The 25434-nt window shown below is 35.8% G+C and overlaps 2 protein-coding genes across 2 annotated transcripts in view; both read left to right on the top strand.

Annotated features, from left to right (window-relative positions):
- The window catches only part of LOC140848017 (serine/threonine-protein kinase TAO1-like), a 61095-nt gene extending 59450 nt beyond the window's left edge, over positions 1-1645 (top strand). Inside the window, exon 11 of the mRNA XM_073230073.1 lies at positions 859-1645. Within this exon, the coding sequence (XP_073086174.1) occupies positions 859-1029 (171 nt within the window). The 3' untranslated portion in view covers positions 1030-1645. The remainder of the gene's footprint in view (positions 1-858) is intronic.
- Positions 1059-24723, top strand: LOC140845704 (serine/threonine-protein kinase TAO1-like). Its single transcript, XM_073220519.1, has 7 exons — positions 1059-1113; positions 2829-3032; positions 6509-6745; positions 12561-12764; positions 14738-14977; positions 18931-19113; positions 24397-24723. The coding sequence occupies exons 2-7, from the start codon at positions 2898-2900 to the stop codon at positions 24721-24723; spliced, it is 1326 nt and encodes a 441-aa protein (XP_073076620.1). The 5' UTR covers positions 1059-1113; positions 2829-2897.
- The last annotated feature ends 711 nt before the right edge of the window (positions 24724-25434 follow it).

The following is a 25434-nucleotide window of genomic DNA, read 5'->3' as shown; positions in this document are numbered from 1 at the left end:
AGGCATTATGAGTTGAAATAACATAATACTTATAGCAATAAAAAGAGAATAATATATAGTTACAACTCTTCAGAGAAGAAATAAATTTGAGCTAATAAAGGAGGTAAAAGTCTGAAAAGAGTTCAAGATCATCTCCTGAACTCCAGTGTACAAGTCATCTTTCTGCAGTCTGTGTGCTAACTACAAAACAAAATCTATATACAGAAAATTTCTGAGAAGAAATAAATATCCAAAAAATACCAAATGTAACAATGATAATCTTATAGTAGAATTGTTCTTTCTACTTTTCTGTATTGGATAATGTTAAGCTTTATTAAATATTAATGGTAAAAATCACTAATACGTAATGTCTTTTAATCAACTGCTAGTGTTTTATGAAGTTTCATTTAAGCAACATAAAAACCCATTATACCCAAGTAGTATGTTATGTAATTCACCATCAGTAAATACATTCCTGTTGAAATCTAATGTAATTCAGAACTGATAGTGTCTCCTCTATGAGACCAGTTCTAAGAATTTGTAAGCGTTTACTTAGGGCTCTATTTGGACTAATTCTTAATGTTTACTTAGACTCTGATTATTTCAACTCTGCCCTTTCATTTGGCCAACAAAGGTGTCATGTTCAAAGTTTTCATGAAAAGTACAGGGGAAGTTATGTAGGCACAGAGTGTACACATGTAAATTAAATTTTATGAATATAAGAAGTAAAAAGCATAGCAGAATTAGATAACTATAGATTACATGCATTATCTATAACTATTTAGGATAGTAACTCTAGGGTCCAAGAAGGGATTCATTTGTTCTGAATGAAAAAATATATAAGTCTCAACCTGACTTTTGCCTTCTACTCTTAAGCAGCACCCATTTCTTCTTCGGGAGCGCCCTACAACAGTGGTAACAGATCTCCTTCAAAGAGCAAAGGAAGAAAAAAAAAGAGTGCTGGACAATCTGCGCAATCGAAAGACGAAGAAGGTCCTTTCCCAGGAGGCACATCAAGGGCCAGCAGCAGAAGCACAGGAAGAAAGCTAATAACTTAGAAACTTTTCTTGCCAGGAATCTTTTCTATCAGTGGTTTCCAGATTGTGTCTTCACAGTGATTCTCTAAGGTCCCAGGTGGAGAAAAAGATTTTGCATTTTTTAAACCAACCTCTTGGTAGTGTACATTAGCTAGTAAAGCTCTGTGAAGTCTTTTATTAGAGAAACCTGTTCAACTTTAATTTAATCTAGTCCCTCTCAAAATTCTGGTCTACTGAACACATTTTTGCCTGATTGTCTGATGGCATGGGACACGCTTTTGGAAGTATTTGAAATTACAGGCTTTGGAAGTTGACGGTGCTCACAGAGAAGTCATTAGAATTACCAACCATTCTCCTTATCTTGTTTATTGTATAAACCTTTCCCCCAGTGCCTTTTGTGTAATGTTTGATAATTGTTTATTAAATTGGAAATTTCTTGCTTTTTTAAAAATAAGTAAGTAAATAAATAAAATAAACATGTGACTTAGCTAAATTTATCCTGGGGGGAAAAAATTACCAAGCATTCTTATTCTGTTACTAAGAACACTTCATTCTTTTCAGTTGTGTATAGGGATTCATTCCTCTACATGGTTCTAAAATACTCATTTTATAGGTGAGGAAAGTAATGCTCAGAGTGGTTAACTAACTTACTGTAGAAGCAGATGGGTTCGGATTCATATATTACTCTTGAGACCAAGTTGTTTAAAAGTTGCCATGTTTCCAGATTTGCAGTAGAAATGTTACAGAACTTCCTCAAAGGAAAATACAAAGCTTATGATTTGTGGAGCTATCTTTTTTAGTCTAAGTATTTTGTTTTCTTCTTTGCTCATGACCCAATGCCAAAGCTTTGATTCTTTTTTATTGCTTTCTATTGAGAAAGATCCCTGCATTTTGAAAACAGGAGTAGTAGTTACTTTTCTTTTTAATAACACTACATAATTAATGACCTATAAAATAGAAGACTTTCTTACATACAGTTTTGGTATTTTTGATATTGTTTTTTAGTTCTAACAGTAGTCACTAGAAAATTGGGGCTATTTTAGGTATAGGAAATGCTTTAGTAAAGTGAAATTAATAAAATTCTAATGTCATTAAACATTAGAATAACAGCAACTTTTTAAGGCTGTGGATGTAAGAAAAGATCCTCTATATACCATGGGTCTGTATTTATTATCCTGCATATCTTAAAGAGGTTTGGTATGGTAAGACTATAATATTAGTGCCCAGATACCAAAGCTTGCCGGGTTTCTTGGGAAGAACAGTCTTCCAATTATGATTAAATATATATACAATTTTTAATTTTACATAAAAATAGATAGGAATTAATATTAAATTACTTAGTGGAAGAAGTTTAGGCTAAAGACTATATTCTGAGAAGAAAAGAAATATAAAAGGCTTCAATAAAAAATAACTAAAAGGGATGTTTATAGGATTAAAAAAAAGGTTGGTGTTTGTTTTCACCATTAGAATCATTGAGAAATGAGCAGTATCTCTGTGTATACCCCATGAGATGTGTAGGAGAAATGGATTTCAAAGTAATGTAAAAAATTTTAGAAAAAGACTACACTTTGGAAATAATTCTGATTAACTTTTTCACAGAGTTGGTTTGGCTTTTTGGTGTTTACTCGGTGGTCACATTTTTAATCTGCCATCTAACAACTGATAAACTTTCTGTTCTTGGTAAATACAAGGAATTTCTCAAAATAGACCACTGAGATTCTGAAGACTGTGTGTGCCAAGCGGTGTGCTAGGTGCTAATAATCAAGAATTCAGGAGATAAAGATAGTTGAATCTAATACTCTTTTCCCTCAGGACCAAGATCACGGTGTTGGACAGACAGGAGCAGTGCACAATATTGGAAGTCATCAATCTGTACCCTGTATGTCCAACAGGACCAGGAGTCAAAGAAGTAGGGTTAACATTCTTCAGGATGCCTCAGATAACAAGGATGAGCTACATGTGATGGAGGGAATTGAAACCATTATGTCTAATAATTCTGCCATCCATTCACGACCTGTGAGTATTTGGATTTCAGTGAAAAAAATTTCAACTTTGGTAACTAATTTTCCTAGTCTTGTTAGTTTAAGAGTTTGGGGTTTTTGTCCTTTGATGTATCAGAAGTTTGGAACATAATTTAGGCAACTTATTTTAAAATGGCAAAAGGCTTTTTAATTCCCAGTTTAATATCTGCCTTTAGGAAACATGTTTTGAGAATGCAAAAAGAATATTTTAAAAATCTTACAATAAATAAATAAATAAATACCATATAATGTATTATTTGAAGTTACTTAGATGAAAACCAAGGTATTTAAAAATAGTAAGTATACAACATGATATTAATGATAATGGTTGCCTTTGGGATGTGGAAAAAGTTTTAAGGTGCGTGATAATGAAAAGTGATTTTTGCATTTCCATAATGTTTACATTTTAAAAATAAAACTGGGTGTAATTGTACAAAATTACAACTTCTCAGTTTGGGAAATATGGATGTTTGCTACACTTTCATGTGTAAGATTTTAAATTTTCTTGAAAACATTGGAAGGTCAGGTAACTCCTTTTCACAATTGATAGGAATGTTTCCTTTTTAACTTCACTGCTTTCAGTATCACCAAAAGTTACTAGGCACAATAGCTAAAAGATGGAAACAACCCAAGTGTTCATCAACACATGAATGGATAAACAAACCATAGTGTGTGTGTGTGTGTGTGTGTGTGTGTGTGTGTGTATACACACAATGGAATATTATTCAGCTGTGAAAAGGAATGGTGTTCTGATATGTGCTACAATGTGAGTGAACCTTGAGAAAACGCTAAATGATATAAGCCAGACACAAAAGGAAAAATATTATTAGAATTCCACTTATATGAAATATCTAAAATAGGCAAATTCATAGAAAGTAGATTAGAGGTTGCTAACGGGCAAGTGGAAAATGAAATAAATACTTTTATTTATTATTTTATCATTTTGGTGTCATTAATGTACAATTACATCAGCAACACTATGGTTATTAGACTCCCCCTATTACCACGTCCCCACTACATACCCCAGTACAGTCACTGTCCATCAGCATACTAAGATGCTACAAACATGTATATGTCTGTGAACATGATGTTTTAATTTCTGTGACAAATACATAGGATAAAATGGCTGATTCATAGGGCATATTTATGTTTAACTTTCATAAGAAACATACAGATATTTTACCTCAGATATGTCCTGCAAATATTTTTTCTCCATCTGTGATAAATTAAAATTTTTAGTTTTAAAATCCAATTTAAACAACCCACTAAAAATGAGTAAAGGCCATGAAAAAGCTAAAAACTTTTCCTCTAAAATCAGGAAACAGACAGGGATGCCTACTCACAACACTTATTCAACAGAGTATTGGAAGTCCTAGCTGCATTATCAGGCAAGAAAAAGATAAAAAAGGCACCCACACTAGTAAGGAAGAAGTGAAATTGTCATTGTTTGGAGATGACCTGATACTACATAAAAAAAGCCCTAAAGACTCCACCAAAATCTATTCAAATTAATATATAAACTATACCCCAGTTTTAAAAAATGTGTTAAAGATTTGAATAGATACTCATCCAGAGAATATATACAAATGGCCAACAGCACATGAAAAAATACTCAATGTAATTAGTCATTAGGGAAACGCAAATCAATACTACAATGAGTACCACCTTACAGCCACTAGGATGGCCGGCTATTTTGTTGTTGTTGTTGGTAAGGTATCATTGATATACAATCTTATGAAGGTTTCACATGAGCAACACTGGTTACTACATTCACCCATACTATTGAGTTCCCACCTAACACCCCATTGAAGTCACTGTCCATCAGCATAGTAAGATGCTATAGAATCACTGCTTGTCTTCTCTGTGCTATTACTGCCTTCCCCGTCTCCCCCCTCTACACTATGTATAGTAATCATAATGCTCCTTAGTCCTCTTCTCCCTCCCTTCCCACCCACCCTTCCCACCCCTTTCCCTTTGGTAACTGCTAGTTCCTTCTTGGACTCTGTGAGTCTGCTGCTGTTTTGTTAGATGGCTAGCTATTAAAAGAGAAAAACAAAAACAAAGATGTAAAATAACAAATAGGGAGCACGTGGAGAAATTGGAACTCCTGCTGTATATTGCTAGTAAGAATGTAAAATGTCAGCTGCTGTGGTAAACAGTTGATGGTTTCTCAAAAAGTTAAACATAGCATTTCCCCATGACTCAGCAATTCTACTCCTAGATATATACCCAAAACAATTGAAAGCAGGTACTTAAACAAATGCATATGCACAAATGTTCATAAAAGCAGTATTCACAATAGCCAAAAGGTGGAAACCACACAGAGGTCCAGCGACAAATAAATAGATAAACAAATGAGGGCATGTGCATACAGTGAAATATTATTCAGCTATAAAAAGAAACGAAGTAGTGTTACATCCTATACAATATGGATGAACCTTGGAAACATGCTAGGTGAAAAAAGCCATACACAACAGGTCACATGTTATATGAAACATCCAAAATAGGTAAATCCATAGACAGAAAATAGATTGGTGGTTACCAGAAGGGGAGATTAGGGAGCAACTGCTTAAAACATACAGGGTTTTCTTCTGAAGTATTATATATGGTTTGTAACCAGATACGGGCAGTCTTGAAGAACATCACAAATATACTAAATACTACTGAATTGTTTACTTTAAATCATTAATCATACATTATGTGAATTTTGTGTCTAAGAATCCAGTTTATACATTTTTTTCTTTACAATGGGGCAGTGGTTGTAGAATATCATGAATATACTAAATGCTACTGAATTGTTCACTTTAAATGAGTAATCTTACATTATCTGAATTTTGCCTCTATTCAAGAATCCAGTTTGTACATTTTTTTCATTATAATCAGTGTTTTTTGTGTTGTACCCAAGAAATATTTGCTGACCCCAAGGTCATGACAATATTCTGTGTTATCCTCTGCTCCATGATTCTGGATTTTAGGTTTAGGTCAAGTGACTCTTTTCAAATTAATTTCTGTGTATAGCATGATTAGGCATTTATTTATTTTGAATACAGAGAACCAGTTGTTACAGCAGGATTTGTTAAAAACACTTTCCTTTCCTCTTTAAATTAACTTGACATTTTGGTAGCAAACCAATTGACTGAATATATGTGGGTCTGTTTCCAGATTTTACTGTGTTCCTTTGCTCTATTCAGCCTGTCCTTATACCAATACCACACTGTTTTGATTACTGAAGTTTACATCTACCAACTTTTCATAACCCCTCAAAACTTTGGCTATTCTAGGTCCTTTCCATTCCCACTTAAATTTTAGAACCAGCTAGCTTGTCTGCTTTTTCAGATGAAATTTTATTAGAAGCTGTTGAGTGGGATCTCCTACATGAATTACCTACTTAGTTGATAGTAGATTGGTCTAAGATGGTTTTGAAAGGAAAAGGTTTTGCTTTATTTTATTCTTTCCTCTCCATTGTTGTAGGATACAAGGGAAATGCCAGAACATGAGCAGGAAAGTCAGCTCAGAGAACAAATGTCTGGCTGTAAGAGAATGACACAGCAACATCAGAAACAGCTCATGAATCTGGAAAAAAAGTTAAAGGCTAAGATGGATGAGCATCACCTCAGATTAGAGAAAGACCTTGAAATGCAGCGTAACACCTTTGCTGCCAAAATGAAGAAGCTTCTCAAGAAACATCAGGCAGCAGTGGAAAAACAGGTAGCTGACCAGTATTACTAATGTGTTTATTCTCCCTTGTGACGATTTCAGAATTAACCAAGATGGCATTTTGATGTTAGGTTATCTGTTCCCCAGAACTAGCAAGTCAATTGGGGAAAGGGAGAAATATTTATATAATAGGTAAAATATCAAGTGCTGAGTCGGGAACCAGTAGATATGGATTTACGTCCTTATAAGTTGATAATTTTATCATGTAACAGTGGTTAAGTCAGATCAGATTAAACATGACGATGTGAGAGGTGAGACCGAGGCCTCCTCCCAAAACCACATATAATACAAAAATATAGTTAATACTTCTGACCCTAAAAGATCAACAGGAAAGAAGGCAGCACCAGACTGCTTACACCTGGAGAAAAAAACAGATCTCAAAAAGGGTAACATACCAAAGCTGTGATCTGGGGCTACCCATGCACTTCCCCCACACCAGCTCACTGGGAGAAGGAAAAGAAATGGAGTAGAGATAGGGTGGAGGCCTAGGACTGCTGAACACCCAGCCCTGGAGATCTGCTGTGGGAGCAAGAACCTATATTGCATGGTGCTCAAGATTAGTGGGGTTGGAAAGCTAAGACAGGAGGAATAGTTGGACAGACTGAGATTCCAGCTGTTGTGGAAAATGGATTCACATCCAGCTGCTCTGGGACAAAAGAAAGGCATGCAGTATGAGAGACTTCCTAACAGTGAGAGGGCTACTAAATGGACAAGGGTTGCACAGGGCTTGCTGCTCAGGAGAAAGGACAGGTAGACAAAATTGTCCAGATGCACTCTGCCCAGCAGGTTGGGAACTTTTCAGGCACTTCAGGCGCTCCATCCCCCTGGCTGGCTACACAGCTCTGAAGCCTTCCATCATGATATGCAGCCTACTGCACCTACTGGCCAGCTGGCACTGGCTTTCAAACCAGCTGCCTCTGCCCTGGTGTCAGTCCATCCAGAGGGAGGTCCTGCCTACAGCAGCTACTAATGCAAGGCATAGAGGGTTACACCTGTGTACTCAGCTGACTAGTCTGGCTGTGGAGAGATGCACAGTAGCCAGGAAGCAGGAAACAGCTCTTCCCAGCCCCCAGTCAGCTGTGTCACTCTGCTGAGACCCTGACATCACTCCAAGGGCTAAGTAACTCCAGGGAGGATGCCTTCAGGGTCCTAGAGGTGCCACATACAAATATGAAGTGCCAAAGGAACCTGGTTCAAACCAAAATCCCCAAAACACCAGAAAAGAGGTCAAGTGAAAATGAACTCATCAATCTTCCTAAAAGAGATTTTTAAAAAATCATAAACACATCCATGTAGGTACAGAAAAATATTCAAGAATGCAGGAACGAATCCAGAACAGAGATCCATTCATTACGGAATACAATGTGGGGATTTAAAAGCAGATTAGATATGGTGGAGGAGATGATAAATGAAAAAAAATTTAAGAAGAGGAATGCAAAGAAGCTGAGGCACAGAAAAAAAGATCTCTAGGAATGAAAGAATATTGAGAGAACTGTGTGACCAATCCAACTGGAACAATATTTGTATTATGGGGGCATCAGAAGAAGAAGAGAGAGGAAAAGGCAAAGTGTCTTTGAAGAGGTAATTGCTGAAAACTTCCCCAATCTGGGGAAGGATATAGTCTCTCAGGCCATGGAGGTGCACAGATCTCCCAACACAAGGGACCCAAGGAAGACAACACCAAAACATATAATAATTAAAATGGCGAAGATCAAGGATAAGGACAAAATATTAAAAGCCAGAGAGAGGGAAAAGATCACATACAGAGGAAAACCCATCAGGCTATCATCAGACTTCTCAGCAGAAAACTTACAGGCCAGAAAGGCGTGGCAAGATATATTTAATGCAATGAAGCAGAAGCAAGAATACTCTACCTGGCAAGATTATCATTTAACATTGAAGGAGGGATCAAACAATTTCCAGATAAGCAAAAGCTGAGAGTATTTACCTCCCACAGACTGTCTCTGCAGTGTATCTTGGATGGACTGCTATAGATGGAAGTGTTCCTAAGGGTAAATAGCTGTCACCAGAGGTAATAAAATCACATTAAAGAAAGCAGAACAATTAATTACTAAGCAAATGCAAAATTAAATCAGCTATCACAAAGTAGCTTAAGGGATAGACAAAGAGTACAGAATATGATACTTAATATATAAACAATGGAGGAGGAAGAAAAAGGAGGAGAAAAAAAAGAATCTTTAGATTGTGTTTGTAATAGCATACTACGTGAGCTTAGACTCTTAGATAGTAAGGAAGTTTCCCTGGAACCTTTGGTAACCACGAATCTAAAACCTGCAATGGCAATAAGTACATACCTATTGATAATCACCCTAAATGTAAATGGACTGAATGCACCAATCAAAGGACACAGGGCAATAGAATGGATAAAACAACACCCATCTATATGCCACTTAAAAGAGACTCACCTCAAACCCAAAGGCATACACAGACTAAAAGTGAAGGGATGGAGAAAGATATTTCATGAAAACAATAGGGAGACAAAAGAAGGAGTTACAGTACTTGTATCAGACAAAGTAGACTTCAAAACAAAGAAAGCCACAAGAGCAAAGGAAGACATTACATAATGATAAAGGGGTCAGTCCAACAAGAGGATATAACCATTATAAATATCTATGCACACAACACAGGAGCACCTACATATGTGAAACAAATACTAACAGAATTAAACATGGAAATAGAATGCAATGCATTCGTTTTAGGAGACTTCAACACACCAATCACTCCAAAGTACAGGTCAACCAGACAGAAAATAAGTAAGGAAACAGAGGCCCTGAACAGCACATTAGAACAGTTGTACCTAACATATCTACAGAACACTCCACCCAAAAGCTGCAGGATACACATTCTTCTCAGGTGCACATGGAACGTTTTCAAGAATAGATTATATACTAGACTACAAAAAAGAATGTCAGTAAATACAAAAATATTGAAATTGAACTATCTTCTCAGACCACAAACATGAAACTAGAAATAAATTACTTAAAGAAAATGAAAAGACCCACAAACCCATTAGAAGCTTAACAACATGCTCCTAAATAATCAATGGATCAATGACCAAATAAAAACAGATCAAGCAATGCAAAATCTGTGGGATGCAGCTAGGGCTGTGCTAAGAAGGAAGCATATTGCAATACAGGCCTGCCTCAGGAAAGAAGAGAAATCCGATATGAACAGTCTAAACTCAAAATTAACAAAACTAGAAAAAGCAGAACAAATGAGGCCCAGAGTTAGTAGAAGAGGGATATAATAAAGATTAGAGCAGGCTTAAATAAAATCGAGAAGAATAAAACAATAGAATCAATGAGAGCAGGAGCTGGTTCTCTGTGATAATAAGCAAAATAGAAAAACCCCTAGCCAGACTTATCAAGAAAAAAAGAGTGTCTAGAAATGAGAAAGGAAAAATCACTACTTTTCAATGGCTGAGATCCTCAGTTGAGTGGGATCTAAAAAGAGTGATCTCTTGAAAATGTGAATTATTTTATGAAGCTATTATTTAGTAGCTTTCCTAAGCACTTCTTAAGTAATTGAGTCACTAGAAATAAAAATATTTAGCTGTGAAAAAGAGCCATACATCTCTTCCTTTAAAAGTAAATCATACCTTCTTTCTTTGGGCTCAGATTACAATAATTTGTTCTTATTCTGATTTTAACACAGAAGAAGGATAAGAGGCATTTCTTCTCATCCCATTTTCTTTAATAGGAAAGCATGCTAATTATGTCGTTATGGCTACAGGATTTCATGTGTGTTTGCCCTTTATGTGCTGCTTTCTTGAACTTATTTTTATCGCAGATCTAGTCTAACTGTGAGGAAAGCCATGTTGTCCTAAGGCAATTTTTGAAAGGGGATTATTATTCAGGATAGTGGTCAGGACAGGAAAATGATATGTGTCAACTATAGCATATTTATTATATTGCAGAGAATATAAATCAGCCGTCTTTTGTAGGTATAAGATGATTTTTCAGAGACTATTGACCTTATGGTTCTTCACTTGTTATTCAAGAAAGAAACCAATTCTTTATTACTTTTGTGGATAAGATACTCAAACACATAAATATAAAAAGCACATGAACTTGTAGTTCTCAACTGAAGGATGTCAATGAGAAGACAGAGAGAATACAGGCATATACACAAAGAATCATTTGACTATGCTTTTCAAAATCTCTTGCCAAGGAAATTCCCCACCCACCAAGACTTCCCCAGTTTACACCCTCTTTTACAGACTGATGGACTGAAATTTTTAGTCCATGTAATTAAATATTAGCACACAGATAAATTAATCTTGATAAAATAACCATAATCTCTTTTGTATAGTGCTTTTATGTGTGTAGGAATTTGACCTATAATTAGACAAATAAAGTCTTATTAAGGACATTGGTGGCACAAAGCCTTGCTATATATACCCTGCCGAGTGAGGTTCATTGATAAGATTTTTCCAACTTTAAAGAATATAACCTGCTATGTATTCCCATTACTGTAATCTAAAAGCTAAACCCAATACTAGAACATGGGATTTGAAAAGATGGTAAATAGGATTCCCAACTGTAAATAAATATCCAACAAAATGCAGTTCTATAGTTGTTTCCTAGTGAAATCAGGTTTTAGTTTTATAAATGAATATGTTATTTTAGATAATCCTTTAAGCATATAATTCAGTCTATTAAGTTCGTTTTCTTTTAGAAGGTAGTTTTGTGTCTGTGTATGTGTGTATGTGTGTGTGTGTGTGTGTGTGTGTGTGTGTGTTCATTTAGAATGATTATTATCACTAAAGAGGAAGGGACATAGTATAGTCTTTGTGGGTGGGAAATGTCCTTGGCCAAAGATTTTGAAAAACATAGCCAAGTGATTTTGTATATGCCTGTATTGTCACTGTCTTCTCATTGACATCCTTAACTTGAGAACTACAAACTTATGTGTTTTTTATTTTTATGCGTTTGAATATCTTATCAATGAAAGTAATGAATAATTGTTTTCTTTCTTGAACAACAGGTGAAGAACCATAGGTTAACAGCCTCTAAAAAATCATCTTAGACCTGGGAAAGATGGCTGATGTATATTCTCTGCAAGGTTGATGCATTTTAGGTTGAAATATGCTAGTATTAATTAACATCCTCGGGTTTGCATCATTGAATGTATTGTCAATATTCTCATCTTGTCCAGTATAAATACATTTTTTTAGGTAGTTTGTGAGATGATATTTAAAATGCTGTAGAAAAACATTGGTCTTGCCTTGTTCAGTGGTTATAGTGCTGAATATTAAATCTATTCTAAAAGGTCTCTATTTTCCTTTGGTTTTGTTGATTTTCCATTTAATTTTCAGTCTGTTATACTGAACCCGTCCTTAACTTTGCCAAAAACTTAGTATTTCTATTATTGAAAACAAGGAGTGAGACATAACTATATTTTAACCTTAATTTTAATTCATGTGTGATTTTAACTTGAAAGCACTGTCTTCCTCCCCTTTTTGGGAGGACTTTAAAGAAAGATGTTTTACTTCATTCACCAATCATTGTGTGCTTTCAAAGCTACGAGCCATCCTAAATATAGCTGTGCAAAGCTAAAAAGTATGCGTGTTTTCTAGTGTATGTTTTCTCTTTTCTTGTCCTACTTCATGGATAACTCCAGAAACAGAAAAATACTACCTACCTCCTTTAAGGTCATTGCCCTGCCTGCCCATGAGAGAGGGCACAAATTAAGTACTTCTACTGAAGATTACCAGCCACCAAATAGTATATTCATGTGGTTAATTTTTATGTATTTTGATCTCAGTTGTTTTTTATCTTGCCAGGAGCTGAATGAAAACAAGAGCACCCCAAGAAAAGAAAAACAGGAATGGCTTTCAAAGCAGAAAGAGAACATACAGCATTTCCAAGAAGAGGAAAAGACCAATCTTCTTCAGCGTCAGAGACGGTACCTAGAGCTGCAATGCCGTCGCTTCAAAAGAAAGTTGTTACTCGGGTGCCATAACTTGGAGCAGGACCTTGTCAGGGAGGTATGTGTAAATGGTGTGAAATCAGAATCTTCCTGAAAATATGTCAGTCACATCCCACCCTCAGGGCCTTAGAGCGCCTCTGCTTGCCTTTGCCTAAGTCCTTCTTCCCTGGAAACCCAACCCACACAGTTCACCTTCTCCCTCACTTCATATCTCCTCAGTTCTGATCTCCAAATCCTCCTCCCTTCTTTAAATATTCTTGCACTCCTCTCTCTCTCTCTCTCTCTCACACACCACACACATACACACGTACGTGCACACACTTTTTATTGGGATCTCTCTCTCCCCAAGTGGAATGGAAATTAGATGAAGTCCCAGGTTCTGTTCAGGGCTCTTATATCCAGTGGCTACATATCTCCAGGCCTTGTAGCTAGTGGCTGGCCCATAATAGGTATTCAATAAATATGTATTAAGTAAATATATAATAAATATTAATTCCATGAATGAAAGAACTGTTAATTTTTAAATATGAGAAAATTAATTGGATAACTTATGCCTTTTCATCTGAAATGGGTGCCATGAAAGTATATACTACCATTTAACAGTTTTATAATCATGAAATTATTCATTGGGAATATGTAGAAACTTATGCTAATGAAAACAACGGTTCTCATTATCAGGTGTACCTATGAGGATAGATCAATTTATTTCCAAGAGTGGCTTAAAATAAACTTCAAATATAACATAATTATTCAAATTCACTAATAATTAAAGAAATTCAAATTAAAACAATTGCATCAATTAGATAAGATCAGTCTAAAAAATTTTGTAAGTCCTAGTAGTGGCATGGGAAAGTGGTCAATGTTGGTAAGAATATAAACTGACACTGCCATTTTAGAGCATAATTCAGCAACTTTAACAATTTAATTTGCATGTATCTTCTACCCATCGAATCCGCTTCTAGAATTCTATCCTAAAGAAATAGTAACATAATTATATGGTGTATCATGTGTAGATGTTTATTGAAAATTTGTCCTAAAATAAAAAATAGAAAAACTATGGCATCAGATAGCACAAGCTTCCTATAAAAAATTTTTTAAAAATCTGTATTTGTCCATTATATTTTTAGGTAAAGAAAGCATATGCCTATAATATATATTGTTATTCAATTTTGAAACTATGTTTTTGTGTAATAGTTGTGTCACAATAAGCGTGGGGAAGGTTGGGAAACATATGCACCAAATGTTGGTCCCTGGAGAAGGGGCAGCAGAGGCAAAGGGGGCACGTCTGACTTCCTTCTACATAGAAAAAGAGAGAGAGAGAGAGTGTGTGTGTGTGTGTGTGTGTGTGTGTGTGTGTGTGTGTGTGTGTGTGTTGTACATTTGATCTTTTAAACTGTAAATAATTGTAGTAACATTTATTGATCATGAGGTAGGTATTCTGACAGCTTTCCACTTATGAACTCATTTCACCCTCACTTTAATTTTATGAAACAGCTATGTTATGGTCTCCATTTGAGAAGTAATGAAATGGAAGCACAGAGAGTTTAAGTAATTAACCCATGAACTCACTGCTTGTCAGTAGCAGAGCCAGGATTCAGAAAGCAGGCAGCCTAGCCCTAGAGTCTTGTGTTCTTAACCACTGCACTATACTGGCTGTAGTGCATGTAATAGAATTGAATGTATACTCTGAAGAAATTTAAAGGATGACTTAGAAATCCTGTTCAATACAAAATTAAGAAACATAAATGATGGGAAGAGAGTGGAAAGGACATTAAGTCTCTTGGGACAGATTTGATATGTCTTAAGCTTTTGCTAAAAGTAGTATAAATAGTAAATGAACAGATAAGGCATTTGTACTACTATTTGCCCATTTTCTACAGTTGCAGTAATAAAAGTCTAATATTCACTGTGCAGCCATTATTAAATCAGAGGATTTCATCTATATATCCTGGTTATTCTGTTTCTTAGGATTTTTTTTCTCCTGGCATTGTACATCAGCAAATTATACCTTTGTCTTTTTTTATGGATTAGGAATTAAATAAAAGACAGACTCAAAAGGACTTAGAGCATGCAATGCTACTGCGACAGCATGAGTCCATGAAAGAACTGGAGTTCCGCCACCTCAACACAGTGCAGAAGATGCGCTGTGAGTTGATGAGTCTGCAGCATCAAACCGAGCTCAGTGACCAGCTGGAGAGTAATAAACGGAGAGAGCAAGAACTAAGGTGGAAGCATGTCATGCAGGTTCGACAGCAGCCTCAGAGTCTGAAGGTACCTTTAGCCTAAGCTTCTTGGCAAAGGAGAACAGATAAAAGGCATCATGTAAACAGTAAAAGTCTAAGCCAGATGTCTGTCATCAAGAAATTGAATAAGCTCTTTTTCTTTTCATTTTAAGCATGTTTCGTCAGTGTTGGTGTAGAGGGTCTATGGCTACAGACTTCTGCTTGTGTATTTCTCAGCAGAGTACCAAAAAATGGCCAGAACTTTTTAACTGTGGAACGTGTCATAAATAAGATTCAAAATTCCCATTTTAAGTGCACCCAAATGTCCAGTGTTGATACTACAGTCTACATATCAACATACTAACCTGCTGGCTTCTCTCTGTTGTTCCAAGTTTTATAGTTTTGGAATCTTATTTCTCTGAATGTGATTTGTATCCAAAAGAGGCACTAAGTTCTTAATTAGTACAGAAACCAGTGAATGAAAAATGCCTTTTTACCCCCTCTCCCTTCATTGTCAATACTCATCTTTAGAGGAATAGTGGAATTATCACACTGTTACTCCCATTCTTTCTGTGTTTGGTAACATAGGTAAGACCAGGGCATGTGTAGTTGGAGTGTATTTTTAATTAGTACATCAGAGTGAAGCCAGGTATTATATGCTGTCTTGTAGACAAATAAGGAAAGACAAGTGTTGGTGATATATAATATCAAAGGACTTTAAATTTTGTATTTGCTTTGATAGAGAAATTTATTTATATGATACAAAATTCAAAAGATGCCAAAGTGTATTTATTATAAAGTTAAAGGTTTCCCTCTCCTTGTTTTTTAGGCCACCTGGTCCGGCCCCCTCTACCAAAATCAACCAGAGTTAACAATTCCAAGGAATTTTCAAATTTTATAACTTGTAATGAATATGTGAAGTATAACCACATGAATCTTAATAAACAAAAAACCAAAATGACCCACTATATATGTTGTCACCCACAGTAGTACCTCAGTTAATTTGTACATGTCTGCCCATTGTAAACTTGTATTTACATCCAATAAGGCCCCGGTTCCACACTATCTTCTTTATCCCCTTTTTCAAACTCTTTGACAATTTAACTATAAAACTATGAGGTAACAACACTTACCTGAATAACTCTCCTAAAGTGAAGTGAAATTCACTCACAGAAGTAATCTGTGTCCAAACCAGAAGCTAAACCACACCTAGTGGTGTCTCTGATTCCTATTCAACTCCATTCATACAAGTTGTCCTGAACAAAACACAGAACCAAAGCTAAGATTTACCCTTTCCTTGTAAATCTAAGTCAAATTTTATACTTTGCTGTATCTTCAAAACAGCTAATGAACATCGTTTACAGAGTGGCTCGTACGTTGACTACCCTCATAACCGTCATTAGTTAATGCTTATCACAGTCAGAATTCATAATGATTTTCCAGATTTATTTTGTCTTTGTAGTGGGTACATAGTAGGGTTTCCCACCAAAAGATATTTAAAGCATGTCTATAAAATGAATTACAGTTTTAAAGTGAGCAGCACCCAGAAGTAAACCAAACTGAAAGCTTGTTTAGCGTCTTTCGTCAGACCATAAATCTGATACGACTTCATTTCTCTGGGGCTTGGGAGAGGTTAGTTGTTTCCTGTTTAGCCCTTCCTTTTGGTTGCCTGCTGTGGCAGCCTTCTCAGTCTGAAAGCTTGTAGACACTAGTCTGATTTTCACAGATACTTTTAAAAAATCAAGGGGAAAATAATGTCTCACAGTCACAGTCAGACTTCAGATAGAAAGCGTCCTTCTCATGATACATAAGGTCAAGATTTTCTGTAAAAGAAATTGTTCTGTTACTTTAGTGGGAAAGAAAATCACCATGTTCCTCTTAGTTGTATATATCTACCTACTTGCACAATTTGAACAAAAAGACTATTTTTTTTAAATTAAGGTATCATTGGTAAATAATCTTAAGAAGGTTTCACTTGAGCAACATTGTGGTTTCAACATTCATTCATACAATCCAGTCCCCCTCAACCCACTGCAGTCACTGTCCATCAGCGTAGTAAGACACTATAGAGTCATTGCTGTCTTCTCCGTGCTGTGCTGCATTCCCCGTGACCCCACTATATTGTGAGTGCTAATAATAGTGCCCCCTAATCCCCTTCTCCCTTTGTCCCCACCCACGCTCCCCAACCCCTTCCCTTTGGTAACCCTACTCCCTTCTTGGAGAAAACAGACTCTATTTTAACATCATGTCATTTCATTTACATAAGCAATAGTTGCAACTTTTTTAGGTAAATTTGTACTTTCTAAGTAGTAGTTGAACTTCAATAGTTGCAACTATTCCAACTTTCTCCAAGACTTTAAGGGGGATAGGAGGACTTCAGTTTGCACACTTAGGTAAGCTGACAGTATTTGTAGACATTGGGGCACCATTTCTGAGGAATAACTTGGGTAAACACCTATTGTTTATCTGCCATTTCTTCATCTGCCATTAGGTGACGTTTTGTCAGTATTAAGTGATTAAGAAACAACTGGAACATGTTTATCCTGTTTTCACTTGAGTGAAACATTGAGGAATATAGTTTGTTCTTGGTATAAGTATTAATCTTGTTGAAAAAATTTTTCAGGGCATTCTTTTTGTCATTAGCTAGTGATATGGAGTGACTATAGTTTTCTTGGCAATATATTTGAATATTTAAAAGTTTTTTAAAGAATGGAGGCTGTTACACAAAGTCAGAAGAGAATTCTAAATTTCATTGTTCCATTTCTTGCTAGCTTGGAGGAATTTTATTAACCAAGGGCAGTATTTAAGAGCAGTGCTAAGAGTAACTAAACCAAGAGTTTGTCTTTCTAGCTAGACATTTCTTGACCCTTCACAGAATAAAGGTACATGACTATGACTTACTACCTCAATTGTTGTAAAATGCAGAAAAGGATATATATTTGATTTTGTAGTATGGGAGCAAAGAGTGTGTACTAGTTCCCTGACAAGAGTGTTTGGACGTGCATGCATTTGCACAGTCAGCCATTCAATATCTGGCAGTATATATATTGAGGTAAATAACTTCAACTATAGGTTCTGCCTTTGTGTAGCAAATGAGTGTTGTTACTTGTTGGCTTGATGGGTACTCCTTATAAAATAGATCTCATCTTGCTAAGTTTGGTTGATAGATTTGTAGATAGATATATACAACAATTGAAATATTAAGTTGGAAATGAAAACTCTGCTGCACCTTGGGAAATAGTGATGGTGGCCCATATTCTTCTTGTTCTCAGCATTGCTTGGAAATATGCATGATGCATATGTAATTCTCCTTGATACATTTGGACATGAGGCTCCACATAGGCTCTCTGCTGGTGCCTTGCAGAGGTTCAGTACATATACCAACAGCGCATCAAGATTGGAGAAGCAACTTTGTTAAGCAGTGTTCAAAAAGTAGTACTTTATCGGGAATCCAGATGGTCACATTTGAGTGCAGCTACAAAATAGTTGCTATGTAAGTTTACAGACTATTTTCTTAATGGGCCAGATAGTAAATAGTTTAGGAGGAAAAATTAAGATTATTATGTGGGTATTTACATAGCCATTTAAAATGTGACCATTTTAGAATGTAAAAAACCATTCATAAGTATTGAAAAACAAAAACAAAAGATCAGGTAGCTGTTCAGATTTGGCCCATAAGCTGTGGCGTGCTTGTCCCTGTTGTGTAGTTATTTCCATTGGAGAGAAGAGATTCACAGTCTTATATCAATCAGATTTTATGTTTTTCCTTAAAAAATAATAATTATTTAGGTATCATCCTAAAAGCTTATGATAGCTTTATTCTTATAATGCCGTCATTGGTTACTGTGTTTTCGTTTTCCAGAGATGTTTACTCCAAGATGTAATAGAGAACAGTTGTGCCCTATAGAAGAGTAGTCTGTCTTCACTTACACCTCCTCCTTTCCATAGGTCATGAGAAGGTAGCTCACAGGAGGATATATCTGTTTTCTTTCTCTCTTTCAGCCACATTTGGATGAAACACAGGAGGCAGAATGCCAGGCTTTGAACATGCAGCTGCAGCAGGAACTGGAGCTGTTGTCTGAACTTCAGATCAAGATCAGAATGCAGGCTGAGGCACAACACGCTCAAGAGCTTCGGGAGCTTGAACAGAGGGTCTCCCTCCGCAATGCACTCTTAAAACAACAGGTATATGTAATAGAAAAAAGTAATTGTGCCAGTATTTGCTTTCATCAAAATCATTTCGTAAATATATTTTCATGATGACAGAGGTGGCATTAGAGTGTTTTCACAATACCATATTTCCTTAATTCTAGTTTTGGTAGTGTTTTCTTTTTCTTTAAAATTACTGATTCAGTAATGAACCTTAAAATTAATGAGTGTGATATATTAAAGGTATATACTTAAGTAGTAATTGCTAGAGGAATGGTGTGGAGTTATGTGAAGACAGTTGAATTGTCAAAAGATAGCTCTGGCTCCGTCTTACTTCTTTTGTGTACCTTGTTTTACCTAAAGAAATTGGAGAGAAACTTGGATAGTGAAGGAAAAAACTTTAGTAATTGCTTGAGAGAGACAAGGAAAAGGGATCAGGAATATACTTTATTCATTCATCCCTGGTCTCAAACTCTACAGATTGATGCATTACTAGAAAAGAGAAGGTAGAACCAGTTTTACACAGTTGAAGAGTCAGGCTGAAAATATTATTTCTAGATGTAGCTTTATTTATTTTACTTATTCTTTGTCACATATATTAGAATTAGAATCCCTAAATTCACTTGTGTCCTTTAAGGTACTGAGGCTGTATGTGTGTGTGTGTGTGTGTTGGAGAAAGAACAATAGGTAGAAGCTTTTGAGAAAGAAAGAGAGGAAAGGCATTTGTCCTGAGTAGTAGTAGAATATCAGTTGTATCCAGGATTGAATGCTATGTTCCAGAATTCCAGAGCCATAAGTTCCCAGCAGCTGGCACGGTCTTAGGTCCATTGTAAGTTAACACATGCCTAATGGTTTTGTCTATTAAAAATTGTCATTGCTTCTGGACCATTAATTGGCCCATAGATTTTCCTCTACTTTCTACAGTTCTTGTGATAAAAATAGAATACCTCATTTCTATTAAAAAAAATATGTTCTTAAAAACTCCACCTAAATAAGGTGTTGCTATTTCTCTGGCACAGCTGTCTTTATTACTGGCTCTTTAAGAGTTACTTGCCTCTAAAAATTATCTCAATTGTGTTTCTCATTCAAGATGGGAACACAGAAACACATACAAATTTTTAGAAAAATGTAGTTGTCCCATGTACAGAATTCATCTGCCTGATTTCAACTTGTATATTTAAAATTTAATCTAAAGTTCCATCTCTTATGCTTCAAAATTATCACTAAAAGAGAAACCTATAGTATTTCAGTAACAGTGTTATGAGAGAAATATTGGTACTGTTTTATTTGTATTTTTAGCTCCACCTAGTGGCTCCGAGTTAAAGAGTGCTAATTAGTATCTTAGGTGTAGTCTTATTTCAATATATGAACTAAGGCCTTTATGTTCTACAAAATCAGGTAAAATGTTGGCATAGGGCTGATACCATTGCCAGAAGTGCAGTGGCACTCTCATACATTGTTAATGCATTTTGGAAAGGAATTTGGAAGTATATATTGATCTTTGAAAATATTAAGCGAAGAATTTAGAGAATTTAGAGAAAAGAAATCCTGAATACAGGAAAAGCAATACGCATCAATATGTTAATTATGGCATAGTTTATAATGGTTTGAAACACTTAACTATCTAAAATAATTAAGTGCTTATGACCAAGCCACTTAATAAAATCTTACTCAACCATTTAAATAATGGCTATAAAGATAGTATTAATGTGGAAAAATTCTTATGAGGCGTTGAATAAAATAAAGACAAATCACACTTAAAGTGAGTTGAACTAATACTTATAATGGCTATATTAATATGGTAGATTGGTTTTGGTGGTTTGTATTTGATAATAGACATGCATAAAATTATTTAGTATTAAAAATAATAAAAGAAACAGTGGAATGAATCTACAGTGCTTTGAGTTGCTACTTGATTTTTAAGGCTCATGTTTATTTTTTAAGTGAGGCGCATCACTATAAAGTAGTTTGGGATCAGTCAGTTGGCAACTACCAAGGCAGTGATATACCCATGGTATGATTTGAAAAAATTGTAACATACGTATTTTCTGTACGTTGTGCCTACTGGTTGTACAGATAAGAAACAGTCATGTGACAATAGAGGTGGAACCAGAGAGAATGTTAGTTGTTTCTAGATGTATAATAATTCTGTTTGAAGATTGCTTTCAGCCTCCAAATGAACCAAGAATTGTCCTCCAGGTCTGGACACCAACAGAGGACGCCTCAGTTGAGACTCACATGAGGTCTTACTGCAACTTTCCTTGTGCTTCATTTACATTAAAGTTTCAGCAAAGTGACAACATAACCATGTGCATTTCATACATGCATAAAAAGTGGCAGTATTTCCAAAGTATAAATGGGCTTTTTTTTGTCTTTACATTTCCTTTAATTTTCCCTGAATATTTCACTTAATATCAGCAAGATGGTTGGTAGGTTTTAAAAAAGAATTGACAATTGGAATATCTTACAGGACCTTCCAAACTGAAAATATTCACACATTTGATTTCAGAGAAGATAGGTTAGGAGAGAAGTCTCAGAAGTCTTATATCCAGTGAAACCACCTTTCTTATTTACAGTAATAAATAAGATATTTTCAAAGAAATGGGGGTTAATATAACCTATCACAAATCTTAGTTTTAATTTTTATTGAAAAATATTCTGAGTTTCTTAAATGACAAAACTAATTCAGGAAACATAATTGAAGCTGTGCTTACTGGAAAAAAGTGAATAAGCATTAATGTGTTTAATATTTTTATCATGAGTTTCCTTCAAATAATATACAGGGCATTCAAATTAGTTAAATACTCGGTACAAGCCTATCCTTTATTAGGTCCTTTGAATTAAATGTTCTTAATAAATGGATATTTGAAATTTTAAAATAGAAAAGATTTAAAAGAAAAATTTGAAGTTATTTGAATCCTTACAGATACATAAATTTAATTCTATATGAATTGGGTATTTTATATGTAGATATTAAAAGAGTGGAAAAGTTATTTTATAAATACATGTTTTTTAAAACTTGGCAATTACAGAGAAACAAGTAGAAATTAAAATGTCTTTAATCTCACCACCCAGAAATCACCAGTTAACAATTTGATATCTTTCCCTTAGAAGAAGCATTTGTCTAATCTAGGTTCTCTTTCAACCTTCATTAGGAAGTGCCCTCTCTAAACCTTTGTAACACTTTAGTACTTAGAGTTTAATAATTTTCAAAATCACCCTACCAAAGCCCATTCTGGCCTATTTGTAATTCCCCACACACATTTTATCATTTTGCATGTCTTTGCCCATGTTCCCTCTGCTGAAAATATCTTTCCCTTCCCTTGTCTTCTGGTAAACTTGTGCTTTTCTTTCCAAATCCAGTTTCTGTCACCTTCTCTGAGAATAATTCTTTGCCCTACTCCTCTTCTCCTATAGAGTGAAGTACTCCATCCCTTTGTATTTCTGCTTTACCTTATAAGTCTGTTATTAAATCTTATCATATTATGTGGCAGTTTCTTATTTGCATTTGTTTCCATGCTAAATTGTGTGTTTTTAAAAGGGCACTTTAAAAAATGATACATAAGAGGGGACTTGATAATATGGGTGAATGTTGTAACCAGAGTGTTGCTCATGTGAAACCTTCATAAGATTGTATATAAATGATAACTTAGTAAAAAAAAAGATACATAAAAATTAAGCACATTTGTTGAGCTAGATTTCTGTGTAGAGAACAATGACTATTGGCTTAAGTCCTCAAGTATCTTGAAACCTAATTTAATACTTCTTTACCAATACTCTTTATTTCCTATTTTTTAAAAACTTTGTATCATGGAAAGTTTCAAACATACACAAAAAGTATTAGTGAAATTATTAAGAACTAGTACAATGAAGTCCCCAAATACTCATTACCCAACTTCAACAGTTATCAGTATCTTGCTTATATTTCATCGGTTTCCCGACTCCACATGTGGCTTTTTAGGGGAGCAGAATAGGGGGCAGAGTATCTGAAATATTTTAAAGCAAATCCCAGCATAGAATCATTTCACTCCCAACACAGATAAGGGAATAAGGACTCTTTTACTTCAACATAGTCATAATTCCATTGTGTTAACTGACAAAATTATAATAAATGTTTAAGATTACCTAATACTCAGTCCATACTTAGATTTCCCTTTGTATCTAAAAAAAGGTCATATTGGTTTATTTAGATTGGGGCCCAAACATGGCGTAGACATTGCACTTGATTGTCTTTTAAGCCTTTTAGTCTCCCGTGCCCTTTTTTTTTATTATAGTGGACTGGCTCACTTGCTTTGTAGGAATTCTCGCATTTGAATTTTGCTGATTACATCCTCATGGTGTCATTTAATACATTCCTCTTTACATTTCCTGTAAACTGGTAATTAGATCTAGGGGCATGATTATATTTACTTTAATTTTTTTTCCTTTTAAAAATTTTTGCGAGGAATTTTCATAAGGATTACTGTGTTACACTTCCTTTTGCATCACATCAAAAGATATATAATGTCTAGTCCCACTTTGAAGTCATATTTGATGAGTGGGCTCAGATATTCTCATTCATTAACAATTTCTCCAACTTCTTCCCATTGTCATTGACTTTATTGTGTATTTTTTCACACTAAAAACTATTTCTAGTCAGCTATATATATTTGTAAACCTTTGAGTTCTCCAAAACTGATTCTGACGGCTACCCAACCACTGATTTCTAAGTACATAGAGTCTCCTAACTTTCTAATGGAAACTTTATGTTTTTTGTTTGTTTTTCACTTAATGCTCTGATCTTTCTGGAATATGGTATCAGATGAGCTTCCATTTTTATTTTCTTCCAGATGGTTAGCCACTTGTGCCTGTGTTGTTTTTCCCATTAAATTAATTGGTGCTTTTGTCCTGCATTAAAAACTTACAAACTTCATTCTGTTTCTATTTTACAAAATACTGGTTCCTATACCAATACCATATTTATTATATTAGAGTGACCTTATGGTGTATCTAATAAGGCTAGATTCTCCTTACACATTTTCTTTTTCAATCTTTTTACCTAGTGGATTTGGTAGCCATTGATAATAATTGCCTTGATTTATTATTTCAATAGAGATTATTATCTTTGATTTTAAGAACTTGATTACACATTTTAGCAGTATAAGTTATATATGATTCCTACAGTACATCTCTTTGATTTTAAATGTACATCCTTTAAAATAGCCACAGTGGACATTTTTATGATTCACTTTAAATCAGAATAATTATTGTTTCTGTAGTTTATAGATTTTTTAAAATAAATGAGCTTTCTTTTTGCTTCTCCCCACCAACCCACAACAGATGGAAGAAGAGATATTGACATTACAGAATGAGTGCACTGAAAGGATACTAAGCCTGCTGGAGCGTCGAGCAAAAGAGATGAATGCTTTCAAATCTGAAAATGAGGGACTAGGCTTTAGAAACGTCCTTTCTAACCTTGCCCCTGAGGCATTCAGCCACAGCTCCCCTGGAGCTCCTCACAGGGGGCATCCCATAGGTGGCCTACCACAAGCCTGGGGCCATCCAGTACATGGTGGGTCCCCAGCCATGCAGGTCACCCTTCTGAGTCAATGCATGGGGTACCCTGAAGTAGCAGTATGGGAGTTCGCAATAGCCTTCGGGTTTTGAGCTGGACAGCTGCCAGGGGATGGATGGAACAGCACATGAACAGAAGCACCAGTGTCACTTGAAAAATATCCAATGGGTCACACATGTCTTACACATAACTTAGTAATTGAGAATGGTGAGGAGGAGCCAAGATGGCAGCATGAGTAGGACAGTGGAAATCTCCTCCCAAAAACATATATATTTTTGAAAATACAACAAATACAACCATTCCTAAAACAGAGACCAGAAGATACAGTACAACAGCCAGGCTACATCTACATCTGCGAGAACCCAGTGCATCGCGAAGGGGGTAAAATACAAGCTGCGGCCTGGCAGGACCCAGGCGACCCCCACCCCAGCTCCTGGCGGGAGGAGAGGAGTCAGAGCAGGGAGGGAGAGGGAGCCCAGGACTGCTAAATACCCAGCCCTAGCCATCTGCACCAGAGCACGGACACACAGTGTGTGGTGTGCTGGATACTAGGAAAACTGAACAGTAAAACCTGTGAGCGGGTCCCCTCAGCTGGCGCACCTGGGGCAAAAGAAAAGCGAGTGCTTTTTGAAGGTCTTAAAAGGACAGGGCCTCACAGCTGGATGGAGGCCTCCCAGCACACTCAGCCCAGTAGCTGGGAATCCCGGGGCACTCCAGGCGTCTCGACCCCCTGGGAAACAACAGAGCTTGGAGGCCCCTCACAGTGATAAATGGCCTCCCACCTGTTCCCCCTCTGGCATGGC

This window comes from Manis javanica, chromosome 2 (assembly GCF_040802235.1).
Source record: "Manis javanica isolate MJ-LG chromosome 2, MJ_LKY, whole genome shotgun sequence".
NCBI lineage: Eukaryota > Metazoa > Chordata > Mammalia > Pholidota > Manidae > Manis > Manis javanica.
This window is presented reverse-complemented; position numbering and strand designations above follow the sequence as displayed.